The following is a 26,951-nucleotide window of genomic DNA, read 5'->3' as shown; positions in this document are numbered from 1 at the left end:
GGGAGATAAGACAGGTACATAAGAAAGCTGCAACATGAGATAGAAAGTGACAATTCCCATAAGAGATTCAGAGGCTGATTATTCTAGGTACCCAGAGAAGGAAGTAACACTTTTATTTGGCAAAGCTTTGTAATTTTTTTTTTTTTTGAGATATTCTTGCTCTGTTGTCCAGGCTGGAGTGCAGTGATGTGATCTCGGCTCATTGCAACCCCCACCTCCTGGGTTTAAACCATTCTCCTGCCTCAGCCTCCCAAGTAGCTGGGACTACAAGCACCCACCACCATGCCCAGCTAATTTTTTGTATTTTTAGTAGAGATGGGGTTTCACTGTGTTAGCCAGGATGGTCTCGATCTCCCAACCTCGTGATCCACCTGCCTCGGCCTCCCAGAGTACTGGGATTACAGGCGTGAGTCCATGTGCCTGGCCAAGGCTTTGTAATTAAGAAGGCATTTTAACTGGTTCTTAGAGGATGGGTAGATTTGGACATGTGGCCATGGCAGATAAAAAGATTCCAAAAGAGGAACACCACAATGTTAGAGATGCACATCCAGGTTAATTGGCCTTCTACTGGCGAAAAAAAAAAAAAAAAAGAGAGAGGGATGGACATATGGACACAAGCATAAGTTGGAGAACAGTGAGCAGAGTTCAGGTGCATAGCTAATTTTTGCTAAGGGTACACATTAGGAACATAAGAATATTACCTGCTCAACGTTGCTCATATCGAGCCAGTCTTGATCTTCTAGCTCTACTGCCATTTCTTCCAAATACACACAACGGCTGGGGATGCCATTCCCGCTTTTCAAGCTGGGATCACCTGGGAAATGGTTTTAATATGATAGGTTAAGGATTATGCTTTTGTCTTATACAGACAACTGATCTTGACAGCATCACTCTTGAACTGCAAATCTGACTCAGGAATACCAGAATGATCCTGATACACAAAGCAACATCTAAAGATTCAAATCTTTTTTTTTCCCCTCTAGTCACAGAAAAACGGATTTGTTATAAACCTAGCATCATGACATTTAAAGAGTAAATCCCAGACATTAGTACCAACCTTGGGGTTTAACCACAGACAGGGCACAGAGGGCAAACACTCTCTGATGCCTCTGAGGGCTCCCATCTGAAAATTTAGGTTACCTCTGAGAAGAAAATCAGTTTGGCTACCATTCCATGTCCCTTTTAAGGTAGTAAAGGCAAGTAGCTATATAGTGCAGTCAGTATTGAAACGGGAACAACAGATCTGTGTCTAAATACTGTTTTTAGATCATACCAAAAGCTTCACTGAAATATAAAACCTGAATTTCAGGGAGTGCAGTGAGTAGGTTTGTATCTAACCATTAGCTGTAATCAGTTTCTAAGAGCAAGCCCCTAGCCCAAGTTGAAATAGGAAGGGTAGAATCATGAAGAGATTGGCTACAAGTTTGTAACTCACTGTTGTCCAGAGTAATAAGGAAGATCCTTTGGATCATGTGATTGATGTTGAGTTGCTCACATATTTCTTGCTGTGATCGGAATGAGCGGCTAATCTCAGCCACAGAGTAATCGAATTCATCCAGGCTCTCTGACACGCTATTATCCGAGTCATCTGGGCTAGCTGGGAGTTCATCTGCCAGAAAATGTATACTGTTAAATGTTACACCCCTTTCTTTAAGAGAGAATCAAGCATACTACCAAAAATAATAAATGTAACCAAGAGGATGATAATTTTGGATGTAAAACAAGCTAATCATCTAATTAGTGAACATCTCAAGTCAGGGAAGTTAAGTATAGGGTTTTGAAATTCCTGGCTATAAATCCTACCACATTTTACAAAGCAAAAGTTTTATTTCTATCCATAATTATACTCCACACTGCCAGAAATAGCAATATGTTATCTTCTCTACAGAATCCTAGTGAACAAAGAGTTACCTAATAGATCAAAATGCCTTTAATTATTTTAAATGTATGGCTTTTCTCCCTGATTTTAAGAGATCACATTTGTTTTAATAGTTCTTAACTGTACAGAAAAACATAGTAGAGAAAGTCTCCTGAACCAATTCCCTAAAGATACTTAACACTGTTCAAGAATTTTTTTCTATTCTGGTGCTAATATTCATTACTATCTTTTAAATTTTTTTAAAAAATGGGATATTATACATAGCTGTTTTCAGCTTGCCTCTTAATCAGCACCAACACCTTTCCTTGTTAGGTCATTTAGAGGCCTACCTCATTCTTTTTAATGGCTGTATTGTATCACATCTCTTGCATGCCCTGTGATTTAAGTAGCTACTTTCCAACTGATGAACAATAGGGTTGTTTCTAATATTTCATGATTTTAAATACTGCACTGAATACAACTTAACCCTTTTTGTTCACTTGTATGAGTATTTCTACAGGATAAATTCACAGTAGCAGAACTGCTGGATCAAAGAGCTTGAACATTTAAAAAGTTAACATTTACTGCCAGGCACGGTGGCTCACGCCTATAATCCCAGCACTTTGGGAGGCCAAGGTGGGCGGATCACGAGGTCAGGAGATTGAGACCATCCTGGCTAACATGGTGAAACCCTATCTCTACTAAAAAATACAAAAAATTAGCTGGGTATGGTGGCACACACCTGTAGTTCCAGCTACTTGGGAGGCTGAGGCAGCAGAATCGCTTAAGCCCGGGAGACAGAGGTTGCAGTGAGCCGAGATTGTGCCACTGCCCTCCAGCCTGGGTGACAGAGCGAGACTTCATCTCAAAAAAAAAAAAAAGTTAACATTTACTACCAAGTTACCCTCAAAGAGACTGTTCTGATTTGCATGCAAACCCAACAGTATATAAGAGAGTGCCTGTTTGAATCTTCACACATTTTATAGGTAAAAAAACTATTTAATGGTTGTTTTAATTGGCATTTCTCTAATGATTGATGATAATAAATTTTTTAATCATTTGGTTATAAGTTATCTGTCACATCTTTTGTACCTTTTTTTCTTTCTTATTCCTCTTTTCTTATTGATGAAATTCCTTCTATTTTTATTTTTATTTTTTTAAAAAAATTTCTGTCCTCAAAATCTGCTCCCATCCTTTGATTTTTTTTTTTTTTGAGATGGAGTCTCACTCTGTCGCCCAGGCTGGAGTGCAGTGGTGTGATCTTGGCTCACTGCAACCTCCGCCTCCCAGATTCAAGCGATTCTCCTGCCTCAGCCAAGTAGTTGGGTCTACAGGCGCCCACCACCACACCTGGCTAATTTTAGTAATTTTAGCAGAGATGGGGTTTCACCATGTTGGCCAGCCTGATCTCAAACTCCTGACCTCAGGCGATCCGCCCACCTTGGCCTCCCAAAACGCTGGGATTATAGGCGCCTGCCATCACGCTCGGCTAATTTTTATCTTTAGTAGAGATGGGGTTTTGTCATGTTGGCCAGGCTGGTCTCGAACTCCTGACCTCCAGTGATCTGCCCACCAAGGCCTCCCAAAGAGCTGGGGTTACAGGCGCGAGCCACTGTGCCCGGCCCCATCATTCATGTTGAATGACTACATAAAAGTAATGTGATTCACTATATGCCACATATGAGTCTATATCTACTTTTCTCTATTGACAGAATGGTTACTCTGAAAGTCCAGGTAAAACTCTCAAAGTAAGAGTTGTTTCAGTGTGGTGAGTATAAGCTCAATATAGGAAGCCAAAGGTTTTGGCAAAGTACTAATTGCTAGTGGAAACAGGTTGGCTCTGGTGGCATGATAAACTCAGTGTAAACAAACTAAGATGAAGAGGTGCCAAAATAGTAACAGAAGGGCATGTGCCTGCAGTGCTTCCAACTCTAGCCAGATTTATGTCTGTTTATAGCCAGAAGGACAAGCGTTCTGTTGCTCAGCTGCTATACTGTTGAGTTCTTCTCTGACCTCCAATAGTGACAGAAGCTAAGAATCTGGCAAAATTTCCCTCAGCCACATACTCATAAATCATACTTTCTCATTCCTTATTTTTCCTATTTTTCACTCTGCTTTCTCCCCTACAATCTTCTAAACCTATTTCCCATTCTGGGCCCGTATCATAGAATTCTGGGAGAGATTTCAGAGACTGAAAATATCATGTTAAAAAAAATCAACATTGACTTTGTTTTTCCCTTGCATCAATCACTCATCTGTCTTGCTTTTACCTCTTTTTTCTTCAGCCCTTTCTGAAAGGCCAAAAGTCAGCTATGCACCTGAATGTTTTTTTAAAAAAATAAACAAAGGGAAAACGCAAACACTTCTCCTTCTCTCAAAAGAAAAACACTATTATTCTTTTCAGAGAGAGAAGGGGAGCAATTTCTGGTTTGAAAGATTGTGAATATCTCCAGAAGACTAACATATTTGAGAAAAATCCTAATTCTTCTAGTGTATATGCTCCTTATAGGAGGAAGCTGGACTTGATTTTAAATTTGGTCCCAGAAAGAAAACCATTTTTTCTGATTAGTGAGATGTTATTCTGATTTTTTTCACAGTAAGGCTAAGGATCAGATTTTTTTAAAAGTCTGTCCTAACAGGACTAAGCTACAAACGATGCCACTCATTGGAATAGAAGAAGCACTTTGCTTGGGAGGGCCTTTGAAGTGCTGAGCTTAAGAACAAGTCTCATTTGCCTACAGGTCAAAAAAGCTTTTATAGTTCTTCCTTTTACATCTACTTTCTATAGCTGCACACGACTTGCTTTTTACACCTACACTTACCACCTCAGTGTCCTATGTTAAAAACATTTATTTAAATAGCTTTTACTAGGTGATTTTTTTTTTCTTTTAAAGAAAACAGCCTGACAGCTTTGGGATCACAACTGGCATCTGTTACTATGGAACCACCTGTTATCTGGTCTCTTTTTGCACAGTGGAGAGGACTGGGGAGGGGAGGGACTCAAAACAAAACCAACAACAAAAACGAACAAACAAAAAACCCCAATTTCTGCTCTAAACAAACAAACAAAAACCAACTTTTGTCCCAAACTTAAATTCCAATTGCAATTAAGGACTCAAAGAAATGTAATTTGGGAAGACCCCATTCTGGGTCATCTTATCTCCTGCTATTGGCTCCTCTACTTACCAGATTGTTGCTTCAGCTGCTCTTTTTGGATTGCCGCAAACTGTTTGGCATCAGCCAGGGAGCCAAAAAGAGCAGCAAAGGGGTTACTTGAGATGTTGTTGTTATTCTCCTGGTCTGTCATTTCACTTTAAGGTATCCTCCATCCAGACCTAGGGGGAGGGGCTGTTCAAAGGACAGGTATGAGACACAAGAGGGCAGATAACACAATAGCTATAATATACCCGTGGTTGTTTCTTTTCCCATTTCTCAAATATAACACATTTAAAAAGACTTTGGGTTAAGATTTTCCAATTCCTGTCCCCAAACTCAAGATGTTTTTGGCAAAACGGTTACAAACCTACCAGCTGGACTCGCTGGCTTGATTTGGGGATAGCTAAAACTAAAAAGTCTAAAACATGTTCAGCTGGAATGCATTCATCTGTTGATATGCTTTCATTTGCTATACCTTTAAGAAAATAGGTTAAGTGGAAAGAATTATTGAAGTCAAAGAGAGAACTCACCTACTGATTGTAATAACAATGTGGCACTGAAAAATAATAAGACAAGAATTATGGATTTCCCAAGAATTATGAAGCTGGCAGTCTAGTTCTCACTCACTGGGGCGAGGACAAGCCACTTCTATGACTTGGGGCTGGGGCTGAAAATTCCTCAGCTACGTATAAATTAAGTAAAAGCCATGTCTTCGATTTGGACTCTGGCAATCAGGTCTGGAAGCAGTTTAGCTGTATGTTGTGGGTGTTTAACATAGATTAAGCAATCTATTTATTTCTAGGCTTAAAAATACTGATATTTCTTCCATTAAAAATTAAACGGTCTTTGCTTCATGCTATATCTAACCTTCACTGTTTACCCGATTTCTTAAAATAATACTGAAGAAACACAAATTTCAACGGTCAGGTCTACTGTGTAATATGAAATATATCTACCTCAAAGGTGTTTAGTAGAGCTGACTGAGCCTGCATTCACACTCTTCTGATTACATTTCCTCATTCGAGACCAAGGGAACTCAGTGGCACAAAAGAATAAGCAGCGCTCCCTGAAAGGCTTTCTCCCCTTTCTGAAATTTTAAAGCCATGACATAGAAATATTAAATACAACTCTGAAAAGGGTGGGAAGAGACAAAGGGTATGAATGTTCTGCTCACAAGGATCTTGAACTGCTACAAGGACAGAGACCTTAGAAATAGCGGGGGTAGGGGTATAAAGGAAGAAAAAAAGAACATTTGATCTACCTTTAGTTTATTGAGGCAAGACTCCTCACAGGATCATATTAACAAAAGTTAATGTGGGCCAGGTGCAGTGGCTCATGCCTGCAATCCCAGTACCTTGGGAGGCTGAGGCAGGTGGATCACCTGAGGTCAGGAGTTCAAGACCAGCCTGGCCAACATGGTGAAACCCCATTTCTACTAAAACACAAAAATTAGCCGGGTGTGGTGGCTGGCAGGTGCCTGTAATCCCAGCTACTTGGGAGGTGGGAGGTTGAGGCAGGAGAATTGCTTGAACTCAGGAGGCAGAGGTTGCAGAGAGCCGAGATCGCACCACTGCACTTCAACCTGGGTGACAGAGCGAGACTTCATCTCAAAAAAAAAAAAAAAACAAAAAAACCCAAAAACTAATGTGGTCGAAAAAGTTACCCTTATTTACCAGAGAAAGAGATGATTTATAACATTTCTTGACAATTCTGAGGCATCTTCAGCACCTGCTTCATGCTCCTCTGCCATTTTTTCCACACAAGAGCTAACGGCTAATTAGTTGTAATGACTTAGGCAGTCTAGTCTCCTCTCAGTGCAGCTCAAAGCTTTACTTCAAGGAATTTAACTGTTATTTGGATTTTTAGTAGAGATGGGGTATCACCACGTTGGCCAGGCTGGTCTTGAACTCCTGACCTCAAGTGATCCTCCCACCTTGGCCTCCCAAAGTGCTGGGATTATAGGCATGAGTCACTGCACTTAGCCTTCTGTATTTTATTTTTTGCTATGTATATTTTATTTATTTATTTATTTGAGACGGAGTCTCACTCTGTTGCCCAGGCTGGAGTGCAGTGGCCGGACCTCAGCTCGCTGCAAGCTCCGCCTCCCGGGTTTACGCCATTCTCCTGCCTCAGCCTCCCGAGCAGCTGGGACTACAGGCGCCCGCCACCTCGCCCAGCTAATTTTTTGTATTTTTTAGTAGAGACAGGGTTTCACCACGTTAGCCAGGATGGTCTCGATCTCCTGACCTCGTGATCCACCCGTCTTGGCCTCCCAAAGTGCTGGGATTACAGGCTTGAGCCACCGTGCCCAGCCTGCTATGTATATTTTAGTCAAGCTTAATAATGTAAAAAGGGAAAGATACCATATTTAGTATTGAAATTAATGAGGGGGCTTTCCCCCATGTAATTACTGCATAAGTTTAATTATTTCCTCTAGTAAATGTAAAACCACCAAGAATTGTCTTATTGTTAGCTGACCACCCTTCTACTTCCATCCTAAAATACCTCAAATTCCAGAGGTATTTTTATAAAGTATACTGAGCTCTTGTTATTTTTCTCTCTAAAACATCACATTCATTTTTTCCTTTGGGTATCCACTCCACTCAATCCAGAAGAGGTTGACCAGTTCAGAAGGGGTTGACTTCACCCACTAGCCCCAGGAATGAACATACAAGTCTGGCTGGGCTAAAAAGAATACAGCATTTTCCGGCCAAAGCAATTGATCCTGGAGTGGGCAAAAGACACTATGGAGGCCTAACAGAGTCAATGAATACCAGCTTCATGACTTCAGTTGAACCTACAGAAAAGTGAGTTTTTTCCTGCTTGAGTTGCTAGGCCGGTAAGTTAGAGTTGCCATCTTTACACCATTTAGAAAAGGCCTAGCCTAAAATCAAGCCAACATACACTAGAAAATAGAATTGAGAGATGGAAAGAGAAGTCTGGACTTTTCAGTTACAAAAACCAATAAAATTTACCTAAGTGCCTAAACCAGTTTGATGTTTTTTAAAACACAACTGAAAAGTGGCCAGATTATTACAAAGGACATGCATCACCTGCAACACATAAGCAGAAAGAAAGCTGAAAGCCAGGAATACAGCACATATGACAGAGAAGCTCTTAAGACTATAAAGAAGGCTGGGCACGGTGGCTCATGCTTATAATCCCAGCACTTTGGGAGGCCAAGGCAGGCAGATCATGAGGTCAGGAGTTTGAGACCAGCCTGACCAACATGGTGAAACCCCATCTCTACTAAAAACACAAAAAAATGTAGCCAGGTGTGGTGGTGTGCACCTGTAATCCCAGCTACTCAGGAGACTGAGGCAGGAGAATGGCTTGAACCTGGGAGGCAGAGGTTGCAGTGAGCCAAGATCATGCCACTGCACTCCAGCCTAGGCAACAGAGGGAAACTGTCTCAAAAAAAAAAAAAAAAAAAAAAGACTACCAAGATAAACAAGAAGAATTTATCACCATAAATTGCATTACTTCCTTCTTTCTCCATACTATACTGTTGCACTGTATAAAGAAGCTAGCTTTCTACATTTTACCTCTACTTTTACTAGGAGTTTAAACTTTCTGCATTGTATTTCTAAGCAGATCTTCTGCATTGCTAGGCTGTAAGCTCTTCTGATTACATGTTCATATCTGATTATTCTCTCTTCTGTGTCTAGCATTATACATCACAATCACACAATCCTAAATAAGTAGTTATTGAATGGCTTCAATCTTACACGTAGTTCTTTCTGAACTCCTTGTAATCAACAGCATCACCGTGACCATGATCCTACTTCAAGGTAAGGGCTTTACTACTTGTCTTAGGTTGCAGTGGAAGGTCAAGCTACCAGGCTAGACGCTGGTTCTTTGGTATCTTGGCATGTGTAGAATGGTGGATGGAAATAAGTCTCTGTTGTCATCTCTACTATCTGTGAAAAACAAAAAGGTTCTCACCTACCTTTCACTAAGCTCATCTTTTTCACAGGTACGTCAAATCTGTGTACAAACTTTAGATTTGTTCAATGCACTTACCAAAGTAAATAAGAGTACCTAGATAATCACCCACTCTAAAGGCCTGATAAAATGAAACCTAAATATTTTGTTTAATATTCAATAATATCACTCGGGATTTATAATCTCCTATTTTCAGGGCCGGGTGCAATATGTCACGCCTGTAATTCCAGCAGTTTGGGAGGCCAAGGTGGACAGATTACTTGAAGTCAGAAGTTTGAGACCAGCCTGGCCAATGTGGTGAAACCCTACTAAAAGTGATTACAGGCGCACACCACCACGCCTTAGCCAGGCTGTAATCCCAGTTACTTGGGAGGCTGAGGCAGGAGAATCACTTTAAACTGGGAGATGGAGGTTGCCATGAGCTGAGATCACGCCACTGCACTCCAGAGCAGAGCCTGGGCGACACAGTCAGACTCTGTCCCCCTCCAAAAAAAAAAAAAAAAATATATATATATACACACACACACACACACACACACACACATATGAGTATATGTGTGTGTATATATCGTGTATATGTATGTGTGTATATATACACGTGTGTATGTGTATATATACACACATACATATATGTATACATATTTTTTCCTATTTTCAACGCCATACAGAGATACAACACTATCCTGTTGTCAGACACTTTGGGATGGTACAACTACCAATCCTTAGAAGCTTTTGGATTTGATTCTTTTAAAATATGTCCTCCTTGAAAACAAGTTTCACTCTGATATACCTGCTGCAAAGATCTATATCTATAATAGCTGTCCTACAAAATTCTGTCACCTCCTCCTGATTCAAGCTTTGTTTATGAATAGTACCACTAATCCTTTAAGACCATTGTCAGCTCTCATGAACACATAACTGTGTTAACATCAGACTTGGTTTTTTTTTTTTTTGAAACGGAGTCTTGCTCTGTCGCCCAGGCTGGAGTGCAGTGGCGCGATCTTGGCTCACTGCAAGCTCCGCCTCCCGGGTTCACGCCATTCTCCTGCTTCAGCCTCCCGAGTAGCTGGGACTACAGGTGCCCGCCACCACGCCCGGCTAATGTTTTGTATTTTTAGTAGACACAGGGTTTCACCGTGTTAGCCAGGATGGTCTCGATCTCCTGACCTCGTGATCCGCCCACCTTGGCCTCCCAAAGTGCTGGGATTACAGGCGTGAGCCACCGCGCCCAGGCAGTATTGTTTTTAAACAGAAATATCTGGAACACTTTGTAAAACTGGGATTGTCAAAATCAAGCTCTATCAAATCATATCCTCCCATAAGGTCTGTGCCCTGGTAAATAATACATATATCAATTTAAAATAGAAATTAAAATATCAATTTAAAATATAAATTAAAAAACAATTTTCGTTGTTGTATGTTTCACCTAACACTATCAGGCCAGACGAATGTGGCAACAAAATTCCATCAACACATCTATCTGCAACCTAGAAGGATGTCAAGTCAAAAAGCAGACAGCAGTCCTTCTTGGATCCCATTTTATCGCAGGTGGGCTTCCACGTGACGCCAAAACACTAAATGACAGCGAGACTAAACACATGCTTGCTCTCAGGGCATACAACTGAACCTAAAGGGAAGGCTCATCAAATATAAGGTCATGAGCCATGGTCACTCAATTTTAGAAGTGTCTTCTAAACCCAAGGAAACATGAAGCAGAGTGACCCAAGAGTTATCTGAGGTGAACTCATCACCTGCCTTAAGAAATGTCAACACCCTGACGTATGCATTCAACTGGTTTGCTTACGACTCGCGATTAATCTTATCTTCTTGGCATCTGCCTATTTGTTATCTATTCTTCATATTTGATCCTTCCATGTTCCATAAGGGATTCGCAGGAAGGAGGGAGATCCGCCCGCCTGGGGCACGTTCTAGAGAAAGTAAGTCAAAAGATAATGCAATGATAGCGCTCCGGCCTGTCCAGGAGGGGCTTGGCAAAGATGGGGACAGAAATGTACAGAGAGACATCAGAAGCTTCGGCACTGTAAGGGGTTCCAAATCAGACAGGGTCGAAGTTCAAGAAAGAGAAGGTGCCTGGTTAGGAAAGCACAGAAGGAATTTGGAGAAGATAAGAGTGAACAGGCATGAAGTGGCATTGGACTAGCAGAAAATATCACAACGCAAAGTCAGTGACCCCGTCCCCTGAAGCTATTGCCTGTCTTACCAGAGCCTGAAGGGCCAGCAGCGACGACACGACAGAATCTCAGGGGCCGAAGGGTTCCCACTTCCGACTCAGCACATCAACCGGATGTTACGTCATCAACAAGCGCCGGGGCTTGTGGAAGTTCATCTCCGCGCCGGAAGCACCGTGTGCAGGCTCACCCGGGGGACTGGCGCTCAAATCCGCCTACAGCTCATGCGCTAGCTGTATAGCTGCGGACTGGAGGCGGGGCGGAAGTGGCAGGAAGTGGCATGGGGTCGGATTGTGGGTACGGGAGTGGGTCCACCTGGCAGTGCGCTTTGGAGTGTGGAATATGAGGCTGGGTTTTGGAAACCAGCGTACCGAGGGCAGATAAAACTGTGATCCCTGGCTCTGCTCGCAACCTCTGTTGGGGGTCTGCTCTCTTATTTTCCCACCAGTCCTATATCTTTTTGAAGCAGTTTCTGTTACTCTCTATTATTCAAAGGGATGACACTAATAGCAATAACAACTAAAAGTTTGTTATTGTGCTGTCTTCGGAGCAGTCTTTGGAGTGTGCTATTTTTGATTGGATTTCAGTTTTCTTCTCTGTGAAGTGGAGACGGTATACATCCTACAAGGTTGTTTTTGAGATACACATAAATGGCCGGGCACAGTGGCTCACGCCTATAATCCCAGCACTTTGGGAGGCCGAGACGGGCGGATCACGAGGGCAAGAGATCAGGATACACAAAAATAATAAAGGAAATAATTTTCAAGAGTTAAAAGCGCTGTGCAAGTGAAAATTCACAGAATGAGAGAAAATAGTTGCAATTCATATATCTGATAAAGGATTAATATCTAAAATATATAAAGAACTACAAGAACAAAAAAACCCCAAACAGTTCAGTTCAAAAAAGGGCAAAGGACTTGAATAGACATTTCTCCAAAGAAGATACGTTCCAAGAGAATAACTATCCACTTGGTATCTGTGGGGGATTTGTTTCAGGACCCCCTGGGTACCAAAATCCATGGATGGTCAAGTTCCTGATACAAAATGATGCAGTATTTGCATATAAACTATGCACATCCTCCTGTGTCATCCTAGAGATGACTAAGTCATCTCTAGATCACTTATAATACCTAATACAATGTAAATCTAAATAGTGTTGTATTGTATTGTTTAGGGAATAATGACAAAAAGTCTGTACATGTTCAGTACAGATGAAATTTGTTTTGGAATATTTCCAATTCATGGTTGGTTGAATCCATAGATGGAGTCCACAGATATGGAAGGCCAACTGTACAAATTGTGGATAAGCATATGAAAGAGTGCTCAACATCGCTCGTCTTTAGGGAAATGAGAATAAAACTTAATACCTACTAGGATGGCTATTATATATAAAAAAAGGAAAGTAATGGTTGGCAGATGTGGAGAAATTGAAACCCTATGCATGGCTCATGGCAATGTTAAATAGTCCAGACTTTTTGGAAAAACAGTTTGATGATTCCTCAAAAAGTTAAACATAGTATAACCATGTGATCAAGCAATTCCGCTTTGACATAGATGTTCAAAATAACTGAAAGCAGAAACTTACATAGTTGTATACCTATGTTTACAGTAGCATTATTCATAATAACCAAAAGGTGGAAACAACCCAGAATGTCCATCAACAGACGAATGCATAAACAAAATATGGTATATAGCTACAGATGACTTATTCAGCCTTGAAAAAGAATGAAGTTCTGATACATGCTGAAACACTGATGAACCTTGAAAACATTATGCTAAGTGAAATGAGCCAGACAGAAAGGACTAAATACTGTTTGATTCAATTTATATGTGGTACCCAGAATAGGCACGTTTCTTGAGAGAGAAAGTATAATAGAGGTCACCAGGGATTGGAGGGAGAGGGGAATGTGAGTTATTGTCTAATGGGTACCAAGTTTCTGTTTAGGATGATGAAAAAGTTCTGAAATGGGTAGTGATGATGGCTACACATTGTGGATATATTTAATACCATTGAATGGTACACTTAAAAATAGTTAAAATGGGGTTGGGTGCAGTGGCTCATGCCTGTAATTCCAGCACTATGGGAAGCCAAGGTGGGGAGATCACTTGAAGTCAGGAGTTCGAGACCAGCCTGACCAACATAGTGAAACCCTGTCTCTACTAAAAATACAAAAATTAGCTGAGTGTGTTGATGTGTGCCTGTAATCTCAGCTACTTGGGAGGCTGAGGCAGGAGAATCACTTGAACTTGGGAGGCAGAGGTTGCAGTGAACCGAGATCATGCCACTGTACTAGAGTGCCTGGATGACAGAGTGAGACTCTGTCTCAAAAAAAAAAAAAAAAAAAAAAAAGAAGAAGAAGAAAAAGAAAAAGATTAAAATGGTAAATTTTAGGTTATATATCTTTTACCACACACACACAAAAAGCCCTGGGCAGTCTTAATGTGCCTACCACTGTTCTAGTTCCTAAAGATACCGTAGTGAAAAAATATAAGTCTTTTCCTTCTTGGAGCTTATAATCTGGTAAGTTGGGTTGTAACAGCATTTAAAATTAATGGACATAAGATGAATCATTCAATAATATTGCTGGAATAACTGGGTAACTATCTGTATTTAAAGTTGGTTACTACATTAGATCTGATGCTAACATCAATTCAAGATGGGTCAAAGATGTAAATGCATAAAATAAAACCATAAAAATGCTAGAGGAATTCATGGGGGAACTTTTAAAAAAGGATAATTTTAAAATGGAGGAAGACTTTCTAAATATGAAACATAACTAGAGGTCATAAGAGACCAGTGAATTCTACTACATGCAAATATTTATAAAGTGTGCATGAAAAACTAACCATAAGCAAAGTTAAAAAATACATAAAGTTGGAAAAAGACTTGCAACTAATATCACAAAAGACCTAGTCCCAAATATGTAAGGGGTTAGTGTAAGTCAGTAAGAAAAGGACCAAAGATGTGAACTTACATATCATGAGAAGGAAAAACAAATGGTTTACTCTAGTTTTTTTTTGAGACGGAGTTTCACTCTTGTTGCACAGGCTAGAGTGCAAATGGTGCAATCTTGGCTCACTGCAGCCTCCACCTCCCAGGTTCAAACAATTCTCCTGCCTCAGCCTCCTGCGTAGCTGGGATTACAGGTACCCACCACCACACCCAGCTTATTTTTTGTATTTTTAGTAGAGACAGGGTTTCGCCATGTTGGCTAGGCTGGTCTCGAACTACTGGCCTCAGGTGATCCGCCCGCCTTGGCCTCCCAAAGTGCTGGGATTACAGGTGTGAGCCACCACGCCCAGCCTCCAATTTTTAATAAGAAAAATGTAAACTAAAATTATAGTGAGAGGCCATTCAGGTTGGCATGATTCAAAAGGTTAATAATACACTGTTGGAACATGTGTGGAATAACAGGCACTTTTGTTTATTGTTATTGGTGGTATATATTGGTACAACCTGGCTGGGCACAGTAGCTCACACCTGTAATCCCAGCACTTTGGGAGGGTGAGGTGGGAGGATCACTTGGCCCCAAGAATTTGAGACTGGCTTGAGCAACATAGTGAGACCCTGTCTCTATATAAAAAAAAATTAAACAATTAGCTGGATATAGTGGCACACACCTGAAATCTTAGCTACTCAGGAGGCTGAAGTAGGAAAATTGCTTGAGCCTGGGCAGTTGAGGCTGCAGTGAGCCAATGTCATGCCACTGCACTCCAGCCTGAGCAACAGAGCAAGACCTTGTCATATATGTGTGTATATATACACACTTGTGTCATATATATATACTTGTGTGTATGTGTGTTGTGTGTTTACAACTGCTATGAAGTGAAATTTGGCAATAGATAATAAAATTAAAAATGCAAATACAAGTGTCCAACAATTCAATTTATTTGTATTTGTTACAAATAGACTTATGTGTATTCAAAATGACATTTATTGTTAGAGCTAAAACTGTAAAACTGTAAAAAGTATAAAAAGAAGACAGGAGAAAATATTTGTAACTGTTGGTTTGGTAAAGATTTATTAGAGATGATACCAAAAGCACAATATATAGAAGAAAAAAATCGATAAAATGTACTTCAAAATTCAAACCTTTTGCTCTTCAAAAGACACCATTAAGAAAAATAAACCATAGATTGGTAGAAAATATTTCCAAATCATATATCTGATAAAGGACTTATATCAAAAATATATGCAAAAAAAAGAAGACAAATAAGCCAACTTAAAAATGGGCAAAAGATTTGAATAGACATTTAACTAAAAATATATGAATGGTTAATAAACACATGAAAGAATACTCAGCATGGTTAGTCTCTAGGGAAATGCAAATTAAGACCATAATAAAATACCATATTAAACCCATAGAATGGCTGTATTAAAATACAGTTACGGGCCTGGCCCGGTGGCTCACACCTGTAATCCCAGCACTTTGGGAGGCCAAGGGAGGCAGATCATTTGAGGTCAGGAATTCGAGACCAGCCTGGCCAACATGGTGAAACCCTGTCTCTACTAAATACACCAAAAAATGAGCCGGGCCTGGTGGCGCGTGCCTGTAGTCTCAGCTACTGGGGAGGCTGAGGCAAGAGAATTGCTTGAACCTGGGAGGTGGAGGTTGCAGTGAGCTGAGATCGCACCACTGCACTCCAGCCTGGGCCACCGAGCAAGACTCCATCTCAAAAAAAAAAAAAAAAAAAGAATGAAAAGAAAATGTCCTAAAGCCGGATTATGGTAATGGTTGTACAATTACTTAAATTTACTAAAACTTTATGAGAACAGGTGAAATCACTTAAGACGGGTGGATTTAATGGCATGTAAATTATGCTTCAATGCTATTATTTTAAAAAATGATATTTCACAAGGTTAGTCTTTGCAGAATTGTTGTAAGAGCAAAAGATTGGAACCAACTTAAATATCCATTGATAGATAATGGGTTAAATAAATCATAGTCTATTTGTACAATATGGCTGTATTAAAAAGCAGTTCTTCATATAATGGTATGCAATAATCTCACAAGATGTATAATTTGATATCATTTGTCTAAAAGATAGGGGAAGGGAGGACAGTATGTATTTGAGAATGTGCTCATATATGCCTAGAATACCTCCAGAGAGATATATAAGGAGCTAGTTTTAAGATCGGGCGTGGTGGCTCACACCTGTAATCCCAGCACTTCGGGAGGCCGAGGCCGGCGGATCACTTGAGGTCAGGAATTCCAGACCAGCCTGGCCAACAGAGCGAAACCCTGGCTCTACTAAAAATTCAAAAATTAGCCAGGTGTGGTGGTGGCGCCTGTAATCCCAGCTGCCCGGGAGGCTGAGGCGGGAGAATCGCTTGAACCCAGGAGGCAGAGATTGCAGTGAGCCCAGATGGTGCCACTGCACTTCAGTCTGGGCGACAGAGCAAGACTGTCTCAAAAAAAGAAAAAAAAAGAGAAACAGTATGTCTCTGAAGAGGGCAACTAGGTCGCAGGGGATGGTGGTGGAGGGAGATCTTTCACTGAATATTTGAGCCATGTGAATTATGGTCTATACAAAAATGAAATAAAAATCACAACACAAAAAATTATATCAAATCGAGGGGGTTATTTGATCTTTTCATTTTTCTTTTACAATTTTCTCCAATAGGTGGCGCTACTGAAACACCATACTTGTTTTTATTTTTATTTTATTTGAGAAAACCCCAAATGTGCTCTGATGGCCTTTCTTCTCCATTTGTCACCTCTGGGAACCTTGAATCTAGATTTAGGGCTGAAAGTCTCTCTGCTAGGAGCTTTCCAAAATGCATTGCTTTGATTCTGGGAACTGAATAGAAGGAGAACACCTGGATTAAAAAAAGAAAAATTGCAATTGGTTCAAAAAAACCAAATAATGCTTTCAACCCTGTCTTCCTGATAGAAACCTCAGATAGATTAATTGAATCGTAACTTCTGACAGATTGACTTGTTGATTGGAAGGTTAATATAGGTTAGTGGTTGTTAACCAGGGGTGATTTTGCCCCGAAGGTGATGTTTGGACACATTTGGTAACGTCTGGACACATTTTTGATTGTCACACTGGACAATCTACCAGCATCTGGTGGAGACAGGCCAGGGATGCTTCCATAACTCCTACAATGCACAGGTTAGCCCCTCATCACAAATAATTATTAGCCCAAAATGTTAATGGTATAGATAATGAGAAATTTTAATGTAGGTTAAGATTAATATTCAGCATCTCTATGGCTTGAGGCCCTGCTCTGACAGGATTTACAGATACTTAAAATTCATATTTTCCTAGGCCAAGACAATCAGTATGGCCCCAGAATTTTTAGAAAAGAGTACCCCAAACCACCTCCCAATCCCTGATCCCTAGAGTCTGATCCTTATAGCCACTTAGGGAAGGCAGCTAGACTTAGAAGCAATTGGGAGGGCAGTTGATGCAAGGGTCCTTTATTAGAACTGGCATTGAAGAACCCACCTACTCTGAGTCCTGAGTTCAATTCCTCCTCAACTGGTTTCCTTGAAGGTGACTGTACTGGTCATCTTCTCGATCCTTGAGGGGCTGGAAAGGACAGCACAGTCATAAGGTCATTTTTTCCATCCTCTATTAATTAATTTGATGCATGTTTATTGAATGCTTTTTATATGTGAGAGTTTGGAGTGGGTAGTACTTCATGGTCCTGAGGATGGAAAGAGGAAAAGGAGATGGAGGCTCTGTCTTTTTTCTTTTCTTTTCTTTTTCTTTTTCTTTTTTTTTTTTTTTTTTTGAGATGGAGTCTTGCTCTGTCACCCAGGCTGGAGTGCAGTGGCCAGATCTCGGCTCACTGCAAGCTCCGCCTCCCGGGTTCACGCCATTCTCCTGCCTCAGCCTCCCGAGTAGCTGGGACTACAGGCACCCGCCACCTCGCCCGGCTAGTTTTTTTTGTAATATTTAGTAGAGACGGGGTTTCACTGTGTTAGCCAGGATGGTCTCGATCTCCTGACCTCGTGATCCACCCGTCTCCGCCTCCCAAAGTGCTGGGATTACAGGCTTGAGCCACCGCGCCCGGCCCTCTTTTTCTTTTTCTGTTTTTTTGAGATGGAGTCTTGCTCTGTTGCCCATGCTGGAGTGCAGTGGTGCAACCACAGCTCACTGCAACCTCGACCTCCTGGGTTCAAGTGGTCCTCCTGCCTCAGCCTCCTGAGTAGCTGGGACTACAAGTGTGCACCACCACGCCCAGTTAATTTTTTTTTTTTTTAGTAGAGACAGAGTTTCGTCAGGTTGGTCAGGCCTGTGTCGAATTCCTGACCTCAGGTGATTCGCCTGTTTTGGCTTCCCAAAGTACTGGGATTACAGGCGTGAGCCATGGCCTGTCTATAGTGAGTGCCCAGCCTGTCAAGAGTTTCTTTGTGTGTCCCTCTCAGTGTGTTCTTCAACTGGTGCTCACTAGATCCTGACCTCAGTCTCTGTCAATCCTTCTCTTTAGTTCATCTATTCTACCCAAGGTGATCTCATCATCTGGTATGCTGTTAGCAGTTTCTTACCTGTATAGGATCTTCCAAATAACATGCCCCTCAATCCCAAAGATTGACCCCCTCTAATTACAGCAATGTCTCTTTTATTCTTCATCCCCTTACCTGGTAGAGCTGGTCATTGGGCAACAGAGTCTGCTTGTCTGAAGCTGCACAAAAAAGAAACAGAATCCACACAAGGTAGAATGCATAATAAATTGGGTTATATTCACAAAATAGAATACTGAATAACAGTAAGAGTTTTATATACACACAAGAGTATGGATAAAGCACATAATCATAGTAGTTGTTGAGTGAAAGAAACTACTCACAAGAATACTTAGTATATGAGTCAACTTACATAAAGAACAAAAACAAGCAAAGTTAATCCTTGTTGTTAGAAGTCAGGACAATGCTCACTCTTGAGGATGGGTAGTGGCTGGAAGTGACCACAGGAGGGCTTCCATGGCATTGGTAATATTGTCTTTCTTAAATTATGTTTAAATTATGTGCTGACTGCATGGGTGTGTTTGCTCTGTGAATTTTTTTTTTTTTTTTTGAGCTGTATGCTTGTGATTCACTTTTCTGTACGTAAGGATTTACTTAAAATAGTTTTTTTTTTTTTTTTTTGAGACGGAGTCTTGCTCTGTTGCCCAGGCTGGAGTGCAGTGGCACGATCTTGGCTCATGCAAGCTTCGCCTCCCGGGTTCATGCCATTCTCCTGCCTCAGCCTCCCGAGTAGCTGGGACTACAGGCACCCACCACCATGCCCAGCTAATTTTTTGTATTTTTAGTAGAGATGGGGTTTCACCATGTTAGCCAGGATGGTCTCCATCTCCTGACCTCATGATCTGCCCGCCTCGGCCTCCCAAAGTGTTGGGATTACAGGCATGAGCCACTGTGCCCAGCCGGTTTTTTTTTTTTTTTTTTTTTTTTAAACACAGAGGATAAATCAGAGGGAGTCGTATCTTGAGACAGGTGAACATGCTGTGATAACACCAAGTATCCTTTTCTCCTGTCTCAAAGAAATACAGCCTCACCCAACTATGCACATTAGCAAGAGGCACCAACTCAGTCTCTTCTATTGGGTACGTAATGGTAGGAGGAAAGCTGAGGGTCTCAGGTGGTCCCATCTCTCATCTGAGAGCGTTCTTTTTTTTTTTTTTTTTTTTGAGACGGAGTCTTGCTCTGTCGCCCAGGCTGGAGTGCAGTGGCCAGATCTCAGCTCACTGGAAGCTCCACCTCCCGGGTTCACACCATTCTCCTGCCTCAGCCTCCCGAGTAGCTGGGACTACAGGCTCCCACCACCACGCCCGGCTAGTTTTTTGTATTTTTTTAGTAGAGACGGGGTTTCACCATGTTAGCCAGGATGGTCTCGATCTCCTGACCTTGTGATCCGCCCTTCTTGGCCTCCCAAAGTGCTGGGATTACAGGCTTGAGCCACCGTGCCCGGCCAAGAGCATTCTTTTACCTCTTGACTGGCGAACTCCATCCTGTCCAGCAATGAAGTAGACCCCAACAGCAAGGAAGAAAATGCTGACGATTTCAGCAAAGACAAAGCCCAATATGGTGGCTGCATTTAGTTCAATGCAGTTCTGACACACTGTGGGGAAAAGGAGAGACAAACCTTCAGGGTGTGAAAGTTGTTTTTCCTGGATCTTTTTCTCCTGCCTATCAGCAATAATGCCCCTGTGGAGGGCAGCAGGCTATTCCTTTGTGGGTGGCAGGGCAAGGGAAGGTCCTTGCGCCAAAACTCAATGCATCTTGATGTTCCTCAGTCCCCCAGGATTCCTGGGGAAGCCCATGGAGTATGTGGAACAAAGACTAGATGCTCTTCATGCTCCACTGTGCTCTAGTCCTCACTGCTACTCACCTCATGATTGCCCCTATCTCCCCAACCCCTTCATTCAACTCAGTTTATAGAAGGTGCTGAATTGCTCGAATGCATGGAGCCCACCGAAAGGTAAAAAAGTTTTACAGGACTGGCTGTGCTTTTTCAAATAGGGCGAGGGAAGTATCTTACAGTATTTCAAAAGAGGCAAGCTGAAATTAAGAGAACCGGCGATAATCTCACTGTTGAGGATCTATTTCCACTTTCACTCCAGACAAAAAGCTCACCAGAGCAGCAAATATTGATTAATTTCATGACAAACAGACCAAAGGGGATTACATACTTCTGTAATACACTTGGAGTGTTTTTGACTTGTCCTTTGATCCTTTACACTGATACACCCCTCGAGGGTCCTTGGTATTACTTCCCAGATTCCATTTATTTTTATGTGCAGTTAGGATGTCTATCATCTTCCCTTCTTTAAACCATGTGATATTTGTGTTTTTCACATGACAAGTCAGAAGTACTGAACCATCTTCTTGGTTATACACGTTAAGCTTGCGGTTTTCTGAAATGAGAAAAGCCATGGTTCTATTAAGGATCTTGCCTCTGAAATTCTCCCTGCTTCTGCATACCGGGAGATCATTAGAGTAGCGTTTCACAAACTTCGATGTGCACATGAATCACATGGGGATCTTGTTAAAATTTCAGGTGCTATTTAGTAGTTCTGGGGAGGGGAGATTCTGCATTACTAACATGCTCTTAGGTGACGCCAATATCTGCGTCAGGGGATGAAGAATAAAAGAGATATTGCTGTAATTAGCAGGGGTAAAACTTTGGGATTTGGGGGCATGTTATTTGGAAGGTACTATACAGGTAAGAAACTGCTAACAGCGTACAAGATGATGAGATCACTTTGGGTAGAATAGATGAAATAAAGAGAAGGATTGACAGAGACTGAGGTCAGGATCCCAGGTGACGCCAAAACCTGATGGTTCATGGGTCACAGTTTGAGACGTGTCTAGCTACTAGGGTCCTGTTTCTCCTGTAAGAGACCAGCTAAATGCTTAGCTACAGGCAAGCTGCCCAGAGCAGGTTATGTCAGGTCACTGATTTGGTTGATAATAGTGACATCACCTATCTATCCTCATCCTTTCATTCATTCTAAACTGTTCGCTCATGTAGGACTACTCTTGTAGGAAGCCAAATTTCCATCAATATTCTGAGTCTGAGTATAGAAAGAAGCCATTTCTCCTACCTTCAAATGATTGGGCCAAACTACCTGTAAAGACAGAAGAGAGACAGAGTATTAGCTGGGCATGGAGTTGTTCAGATGCCCTGAAGTATTTCCATGGTTATTTAAGGCCAACATGAAGAAAGATCCAAATCCATGAAAATGATAGTATCTATACTTAGTTATCTGGATTGTAGACTAGATCACCCAACTGAATTCAAGGTGATAATAAATAATTTGTCTCATCTTTGTCCTGGTATCCTGGGAGGGTGTTTCTAACCCTTGGAATTTCATGAGTGACAGGAGTGGCTTTGTTATCTGTGGTGGACCCTTAGACCATACCTGAGTTTATGCCATGGCAATGACTCAGGATGGTGCTGGTCAAGACGAACCATATGGTAAGAGGATTGCAGCTTGGAAACTAGTGGTATTAGCCCCAGGAAGGGAACCTAGAGATTGAGATCAGTCAAGTGGTCAATGATTCAATCAATCATGCCTATGTAAAGATACCTCAATAAAAACTTGATGGAGCTTCCTGGTTGGTGAACCCATCAATGTGCTGGCAGAGTGTGGGAGAGTGCTGGGGGTGATGTGTTCTAATTCCATGGGGAGAAAGCATGGAGGCTCTGTGTTCAGGACCCTCCTGGACCTTGCCCTTTTCATTTAGCTGGTTCTGATTTTATTTTTTAATAAAACTGAACTAGGAAGCACAGCACTTTCTTAAGTTCTGTGAGTTATTCTAGCAAATTATCAATGAGAAGAGTCATGGGAATCCTTAAGATTGTAGGCAGTTTGTCAGAAGTGTGAGTGGTCTGGGGTCCCCTGAACTTGTAGCTGGCATTTAAAGTGAGGGCAATCTGGTTGGGAACCATGCTCTTAACCTGTAGGGTCTGATACTAATTTGGGGGGTTAGCATCAGAATTGTATTGTAGTGTATGTAAGTAAGGATATTGCCTATCCAGTCGAGAACACTCTGCTCTTTGAGCAGCTAATGCCCTGGCAAGGAGTGGGTGTGCACTATCCAAAGCCTTTAGGCTGAGTTCCTTATAAAATCTTCAGCCTTGGTGATCCTTTTCTTGTAGAAACCCTGGATGTCCCAGGGAAATTAGCTATTCAATTAATCCTCAAATCTGTCTCAAAACTCAGAGTTGACTGGGAGCAGCGGCTCACGCCTGTAATCCCAGCACTTTGGGACACTGAGGTGGGCAGATTGCTTGAGCCTAGGAGTTAGAGACCAGCCTGGGCAACATGGTGAAACCCTGTCTCTACAAAAAAATACAAAAACATTAGCCGGGCATGGTGGTATGCACCTGTAGTCCCAGCTACTCAGGAGGCTAAAGTGGAAGGAACAGTTGAGCCTGGGAGGTGGAGGTTGCAGTGAGCCGAGATTGCACCACTGCACTCCAGCCTAGGTGTCAAAGCAAGACTTTGTCTCAAAAAAACAAAAACAAACAAACAAACCTTAGGGTAGTAGAGTTGCATGGTAGACATACTACAGAGATCTGGCACTCGGATTCAATTCAATTAGATTTAATCCAAACATTTAATGAGCACTATTATGACCTAAAATAATTAGATATTATGAAAAAAAAAGAGTGCTGATATGAAGAATCAACTGCTGCTTCCAAAGTTTATGACGAAGTGAAAAAAATTAAAACACATATGCAATTAATTTAATAGAACATATACATTATCTTTTAGTGCTTATATGACTGCATATGAAAAAAGGGTAGAAGCTATTAATTTTGACCAAGGGTGAGGGTCAGGGAAAGCTTAATAGAGGAAATGACATTTGTCTGGGCCCTGAAGAGTAAGCAGGAATGTACCAGACAGAGAAAGGCATTCTGAGTAGAAAGAATAGCTGAATAAGATACAGCTTTGAAAAAGGACAAGAGAGGTAGTGTGGCTAGAGGTGGAGTGTGTGTGATAGGGAGAGGTGGTTATGAGTCAAAGTATAATGGAAAAGAAAGAAGTGAACCATCTTAGAACCTCATGCAGGGCTGGATTATCTTTGAACAGTATCCAGTGCAGTGCCTGGAACATGGTAGGAACTTTATTTGTTGAATGAATGTGCAAATGAATAAATGAGCAAATGGGAGAAAAAGCAAGACAAACAGATAAATAAGTTTCTAACTAGTTATTCTCCTGACCACCTGGTCAGAAGACTGAGAGAAAACAGAGACCCCTCATTCTAAATTGGATTCGGGAAAGGAGATTGCACTGATCGTTGACATAGTTTTAAAATTTTTTTTCGAGACATCTTTTTTTTTTTTTTTTTTCTTTCTCTGTCACTCAGGCTGAAGTGCAGTGGTGCGATCATGACTCACTGCAGCCTCGACCTCCTGGGCTCAAGCAATCCTCCCACTTCAGCTTCCCAAGTAGCTGGCATAAGTGCATGCCACCATGCCTGGCTAATTTTTGTAGTTTTTGTAGACACAGGGTATCCCTATTTTGCCCAGGTTGGTCTTAAACTCCTGGGCTCAAATGATCCTCCCTCCCTGGCCTCCCAAAGTGTTGGGATTGTAGCCTTGAGCCACTGTGCCTGGCCCATTGACATCTTTTAATGTTGCATATCTGAGTGAGATTTCCTTTTAGGACTTAAGACGTCATGTAGCCACATTTCTTTTTTTGTTTGTTTGTTTTTTTGTTTTTTTTTTGAGACGGAGTCTCACTCTGTCGCAGAAGCTGGAGTGCAGTGGGCACCATGTTGGATCACTGCAACCTCCATCTCCTGGGTTCAAGCAATTCTCTTGCCTCAGCCTCCTGAGTAGCTGGGATTACAGGCGCCCACCACCACGCCCAGCTAATTTAAAAAATATTTTTAGTAGAGATGGGGTTTTACCATGTTGACCAGGATGGTCTCGAACTCCTGACCTCAGGTCATCCACCCGCCTCGACCTCCCAAAGTGCTGGGATTACAGGCGTGAGCCACCACGCCCATCCCTGCCACATTTCTGGATTGGCTGACATGAGAACTCCCAGACAGTGGAGGAGTTGTTCAAGTACACATAGCTCATTATGTGTCCAAGCTGGATCCAGAGCTCAGGTTTTCTACTGCTCAACTCTATGCTCTTTCCACGATATGCAGCCACCTCACCTAGGCTTGAGAGTTGCTCCTCAACCTGTGTTGTCTTTAGCTGACTTTTCCTCCCATTTCTCTCAGAAATAATTCTATTCTAAACTCTCACTGTCCTCTTTAAGTCTCCCAACCGGCCATCACCCAGCTCAGTTTCTGCAGGTGGCATTGCCTCCCACCTGGATTTTTTTAGAACATGGAAGCTGTTATTGTCCTTTCTCCTTTAGCTTCCTTTCCCTTTATAAACCTATATGTGGCCAGCGCCGTTTGCACTTCTTTTCTCCCGGTCTTAGAGGGTAACGTTGCCTTCCCCTGTGTGCTCTTGACCCCACTCTTGACTTTGTCCTTCCACCATCAACTCCAGGACCCTGCTCTACTCATCATCTTCTCCTTTAGCTTAGAAATGTGCTCAAGTTTCTCTCACCCTCAGAAACATTTATTCTTAGACTCTACTTCCTCCTCGACCTACCACCCAGTCTTTTCTCCCTCCTCATCCAAATTTCTTTAAAGAATAGTCTTCACTTGCTGACCTCATCACCTGACCTTCACCTTCTACCAATTTTCACTTAGCTTCCACTCTCAATACCCCACTGAAACTGTGCTAAATCACCCATGATGCATATTCTGCCACATCCCACAGACTTAAACTTTTAAATATATTCTTATATTAGTGGGCTCTCTTTAACATTTTATACTCTTGGTAATTCTCTCCTTCTAGAAGCTCTCTACTCCCTTGGTTTCCAAGGTAGTGCATACATTTGATTATTTCAGCTCTTTGATTCTCTTTTTATCTCTTTCCTGGAATTTTTTTTTCTCTAACTGCCCCTTAAAATTGGTGCCCGCACTGTTCCATCTTCAGCCCCATCTTCCTCATATAGTACTTATGTGACTTCAGCAAATTCCATGGTTTTAACTTTCCCAGTATGTCTAGACTCCAGGCATCAACCCAGTTCATTCACTTCCTGTTGGATATTTCCAACGGAGTATTCATGCAGGCACCTATGCTGTACCATACACTCAGTCTGGCACCATGAAGACTAATCTCTCCAATGAGACTGTGAGCTCTGTAGAGCATAAGTGTTTTATTCATTTTTATTTCCTCATGGCATATCACATATTAGGATCTCACCCATCTTTGTTGACCAGTTGGCTAACTGCCCAACTGAGTGAATGGACATTTCATAGGTCGACTGCTAACCCCCAGCTCTGAAGTAGGGAACATATACTTTTTCCTTTTAGTTTCCTGGCCTATGCCCTTTTGGGCTGCGTTCAAATCTAAGATGGCGGTAACAGGGTCCTCTCTTTAGCCAGTGAAGTACTCTGCATTTTTCAGAGACAAGGATTCCTTCTCCTCCATGGGACACTGCTTCTCTCTAGCAGAGAACAGTTAAGAGGCTCCATTTTGCCCTTCTTTGAACTCTAAGGTGACAGCAGAGGTAGGCTCAAGGTTAGGGATCCCAATATTCCTGTCTCACTAGTGATGGGCTCTTCCCTTGAGCCCTTCCCCGGGCTGCCAGACCCCTAGTAGGCCCTTACCTTGAAGAAGAATGATAGCCAGGGTGAAGCCAGTCAGGCCCTTCCCCTGTTCCATGTCAGTCTCTGTCCTCTGGCAAAAGCACGGAGCAGCCCTTAGCAGCCAGCCAGCCTGTGCAGCAGCTAGACTGGCTCCACCCATCCCTGTTCGGGCTGGGGCCCTTGAGAGAAGGCAAGAACCCAGAGCCTCCACCCTCTGCTGCAAGTGTGGGTAGCAGGGGCCTCAGCAGGGCTGCAGGTGCAGATGCCTTTTATTTTTCCGTTAAGGAGGGTGGAGGTGGTGGGGAAGGAGAGGGAGAGAGTACTGGATTCCCACTCAGAGACTCATCTTGCACAGGGAACTGCAATGGATGCTGGGTGGGAGATGGTACTGGGACCATTTCTTCATGAGGGGGATAAGTGTCCCTGACATTAGTTGTTAGGATTGTAGCCAGTTGTTACTCGTTGTTAGTTGTTATTGCTATAGGTAATGAATTTGGAGGAACTCTCAGCTGCTTGGGGCCGGACCTCCAAATGGAAAGCCACCTCAGTCCAGGCAGCTGGACTGTCATTCGGGAATTTTTTTCACTTTTTTTTTTTTCTTTTTTAAGACAGAGTCTCACTTTGTTGCTCAGGCTGGAGTGCAGTGGCACTGTCTCAGCTCACTGCAACCTCCGCCTC

At 42.1% G+C, this 26,951-nt stretch overlaps 2 protein-coding genes across 5 annotated transcripts in view; both read right to left on the bottom strand.

The window, feature by feature from the left end:
- Positions 1–11,285, bottom strand: part of UBE4A (ubiquitination factor E4A) — a 40,890-nt gene extending 29,605 nt beyond the window's left edge. Inside the window, exons 1-5 of one of the 4 annotated variants that reach the window (XM_073021356.1) lie at positions 11,181–11,259; positions 5,971–6,101; positions 5,045–5,206; positions 1,436–1,609; positions 702–814 (exon numbers count right to left, since the gene is read on the bottom strand). In XM_073021356.1, the coding sequence (XP_072877457.1) occupies positions 702–814; positions 1,436–1,609; positions 5,045–5,165 (408 nt within the window). In that variant the 5' untranslated portion in view covers positions 5,166–5,206; positions 5,971–6,101; positions 11,181–11,259. Of the gene's footprint in view, positions 1–701; positions 815–1,435; positions 1,610–5,044; positions 5,207–5,544; positions 5,565–5,970; positions 6,102–11,180 lie in introns of those variants that run through there. The other 3 variants (XM_008021060.3, XM_008021061.3, XM_073021357.1) reach the window with 3 other exon arrangements.
- A 5,463-nt stretch (positions 11,286–16,748) lies between these two features.
- On the bottom strand, positions 16,749–26,438 carry CD3G (CD3 gamma subunit of T-cell receptor complex). Its single transcript, XM_008021051.3, has 7 exons — positions 26,295–26,438; positions 21,707–21,730; positions 20,792–21,016; positions 20,089–20,220; positions 18,744–18,787; positions 17,605–17,688; positions 16,749–16,969 (listed from the first exon to the last, which is right to left on the bottom strand). The coding sequence occupies exons 1-6, from the start codon at positions 26,431–26,433 to the stop codon at positions 17,623–17,625; spliced, it is 630 nt and encodes a 209-aa protein (XP_008019242.1). The 5' UTR covers positions 26,434–26,438; the 3' UTR covers positions 16,749–16,969; positions 17,605–17,622.
- Positions 26,439–26,951: the final 513 nt, after the last annotated feature.

This window comes from Chlorocebus sabaeus, chromosome 1, assembly GCF_047675955.1.
Source record: "Chlorocebus sabaeus isolate Y175 chromosome 1, mChlSab1.0.hap1, whole genome shotgun sequence".
NCBI classification, from domain to species: Eukaryota; Metazoa; Chordata; class Mammalia; order Primates; family Cercopithecidae; genus Chlorocebus; species Chlorocebus sabaeus.
Note: the sequence above shows the minus strand (reverse complement) of the source record. Positions and strands in the feature narration are given on the sequence as shown.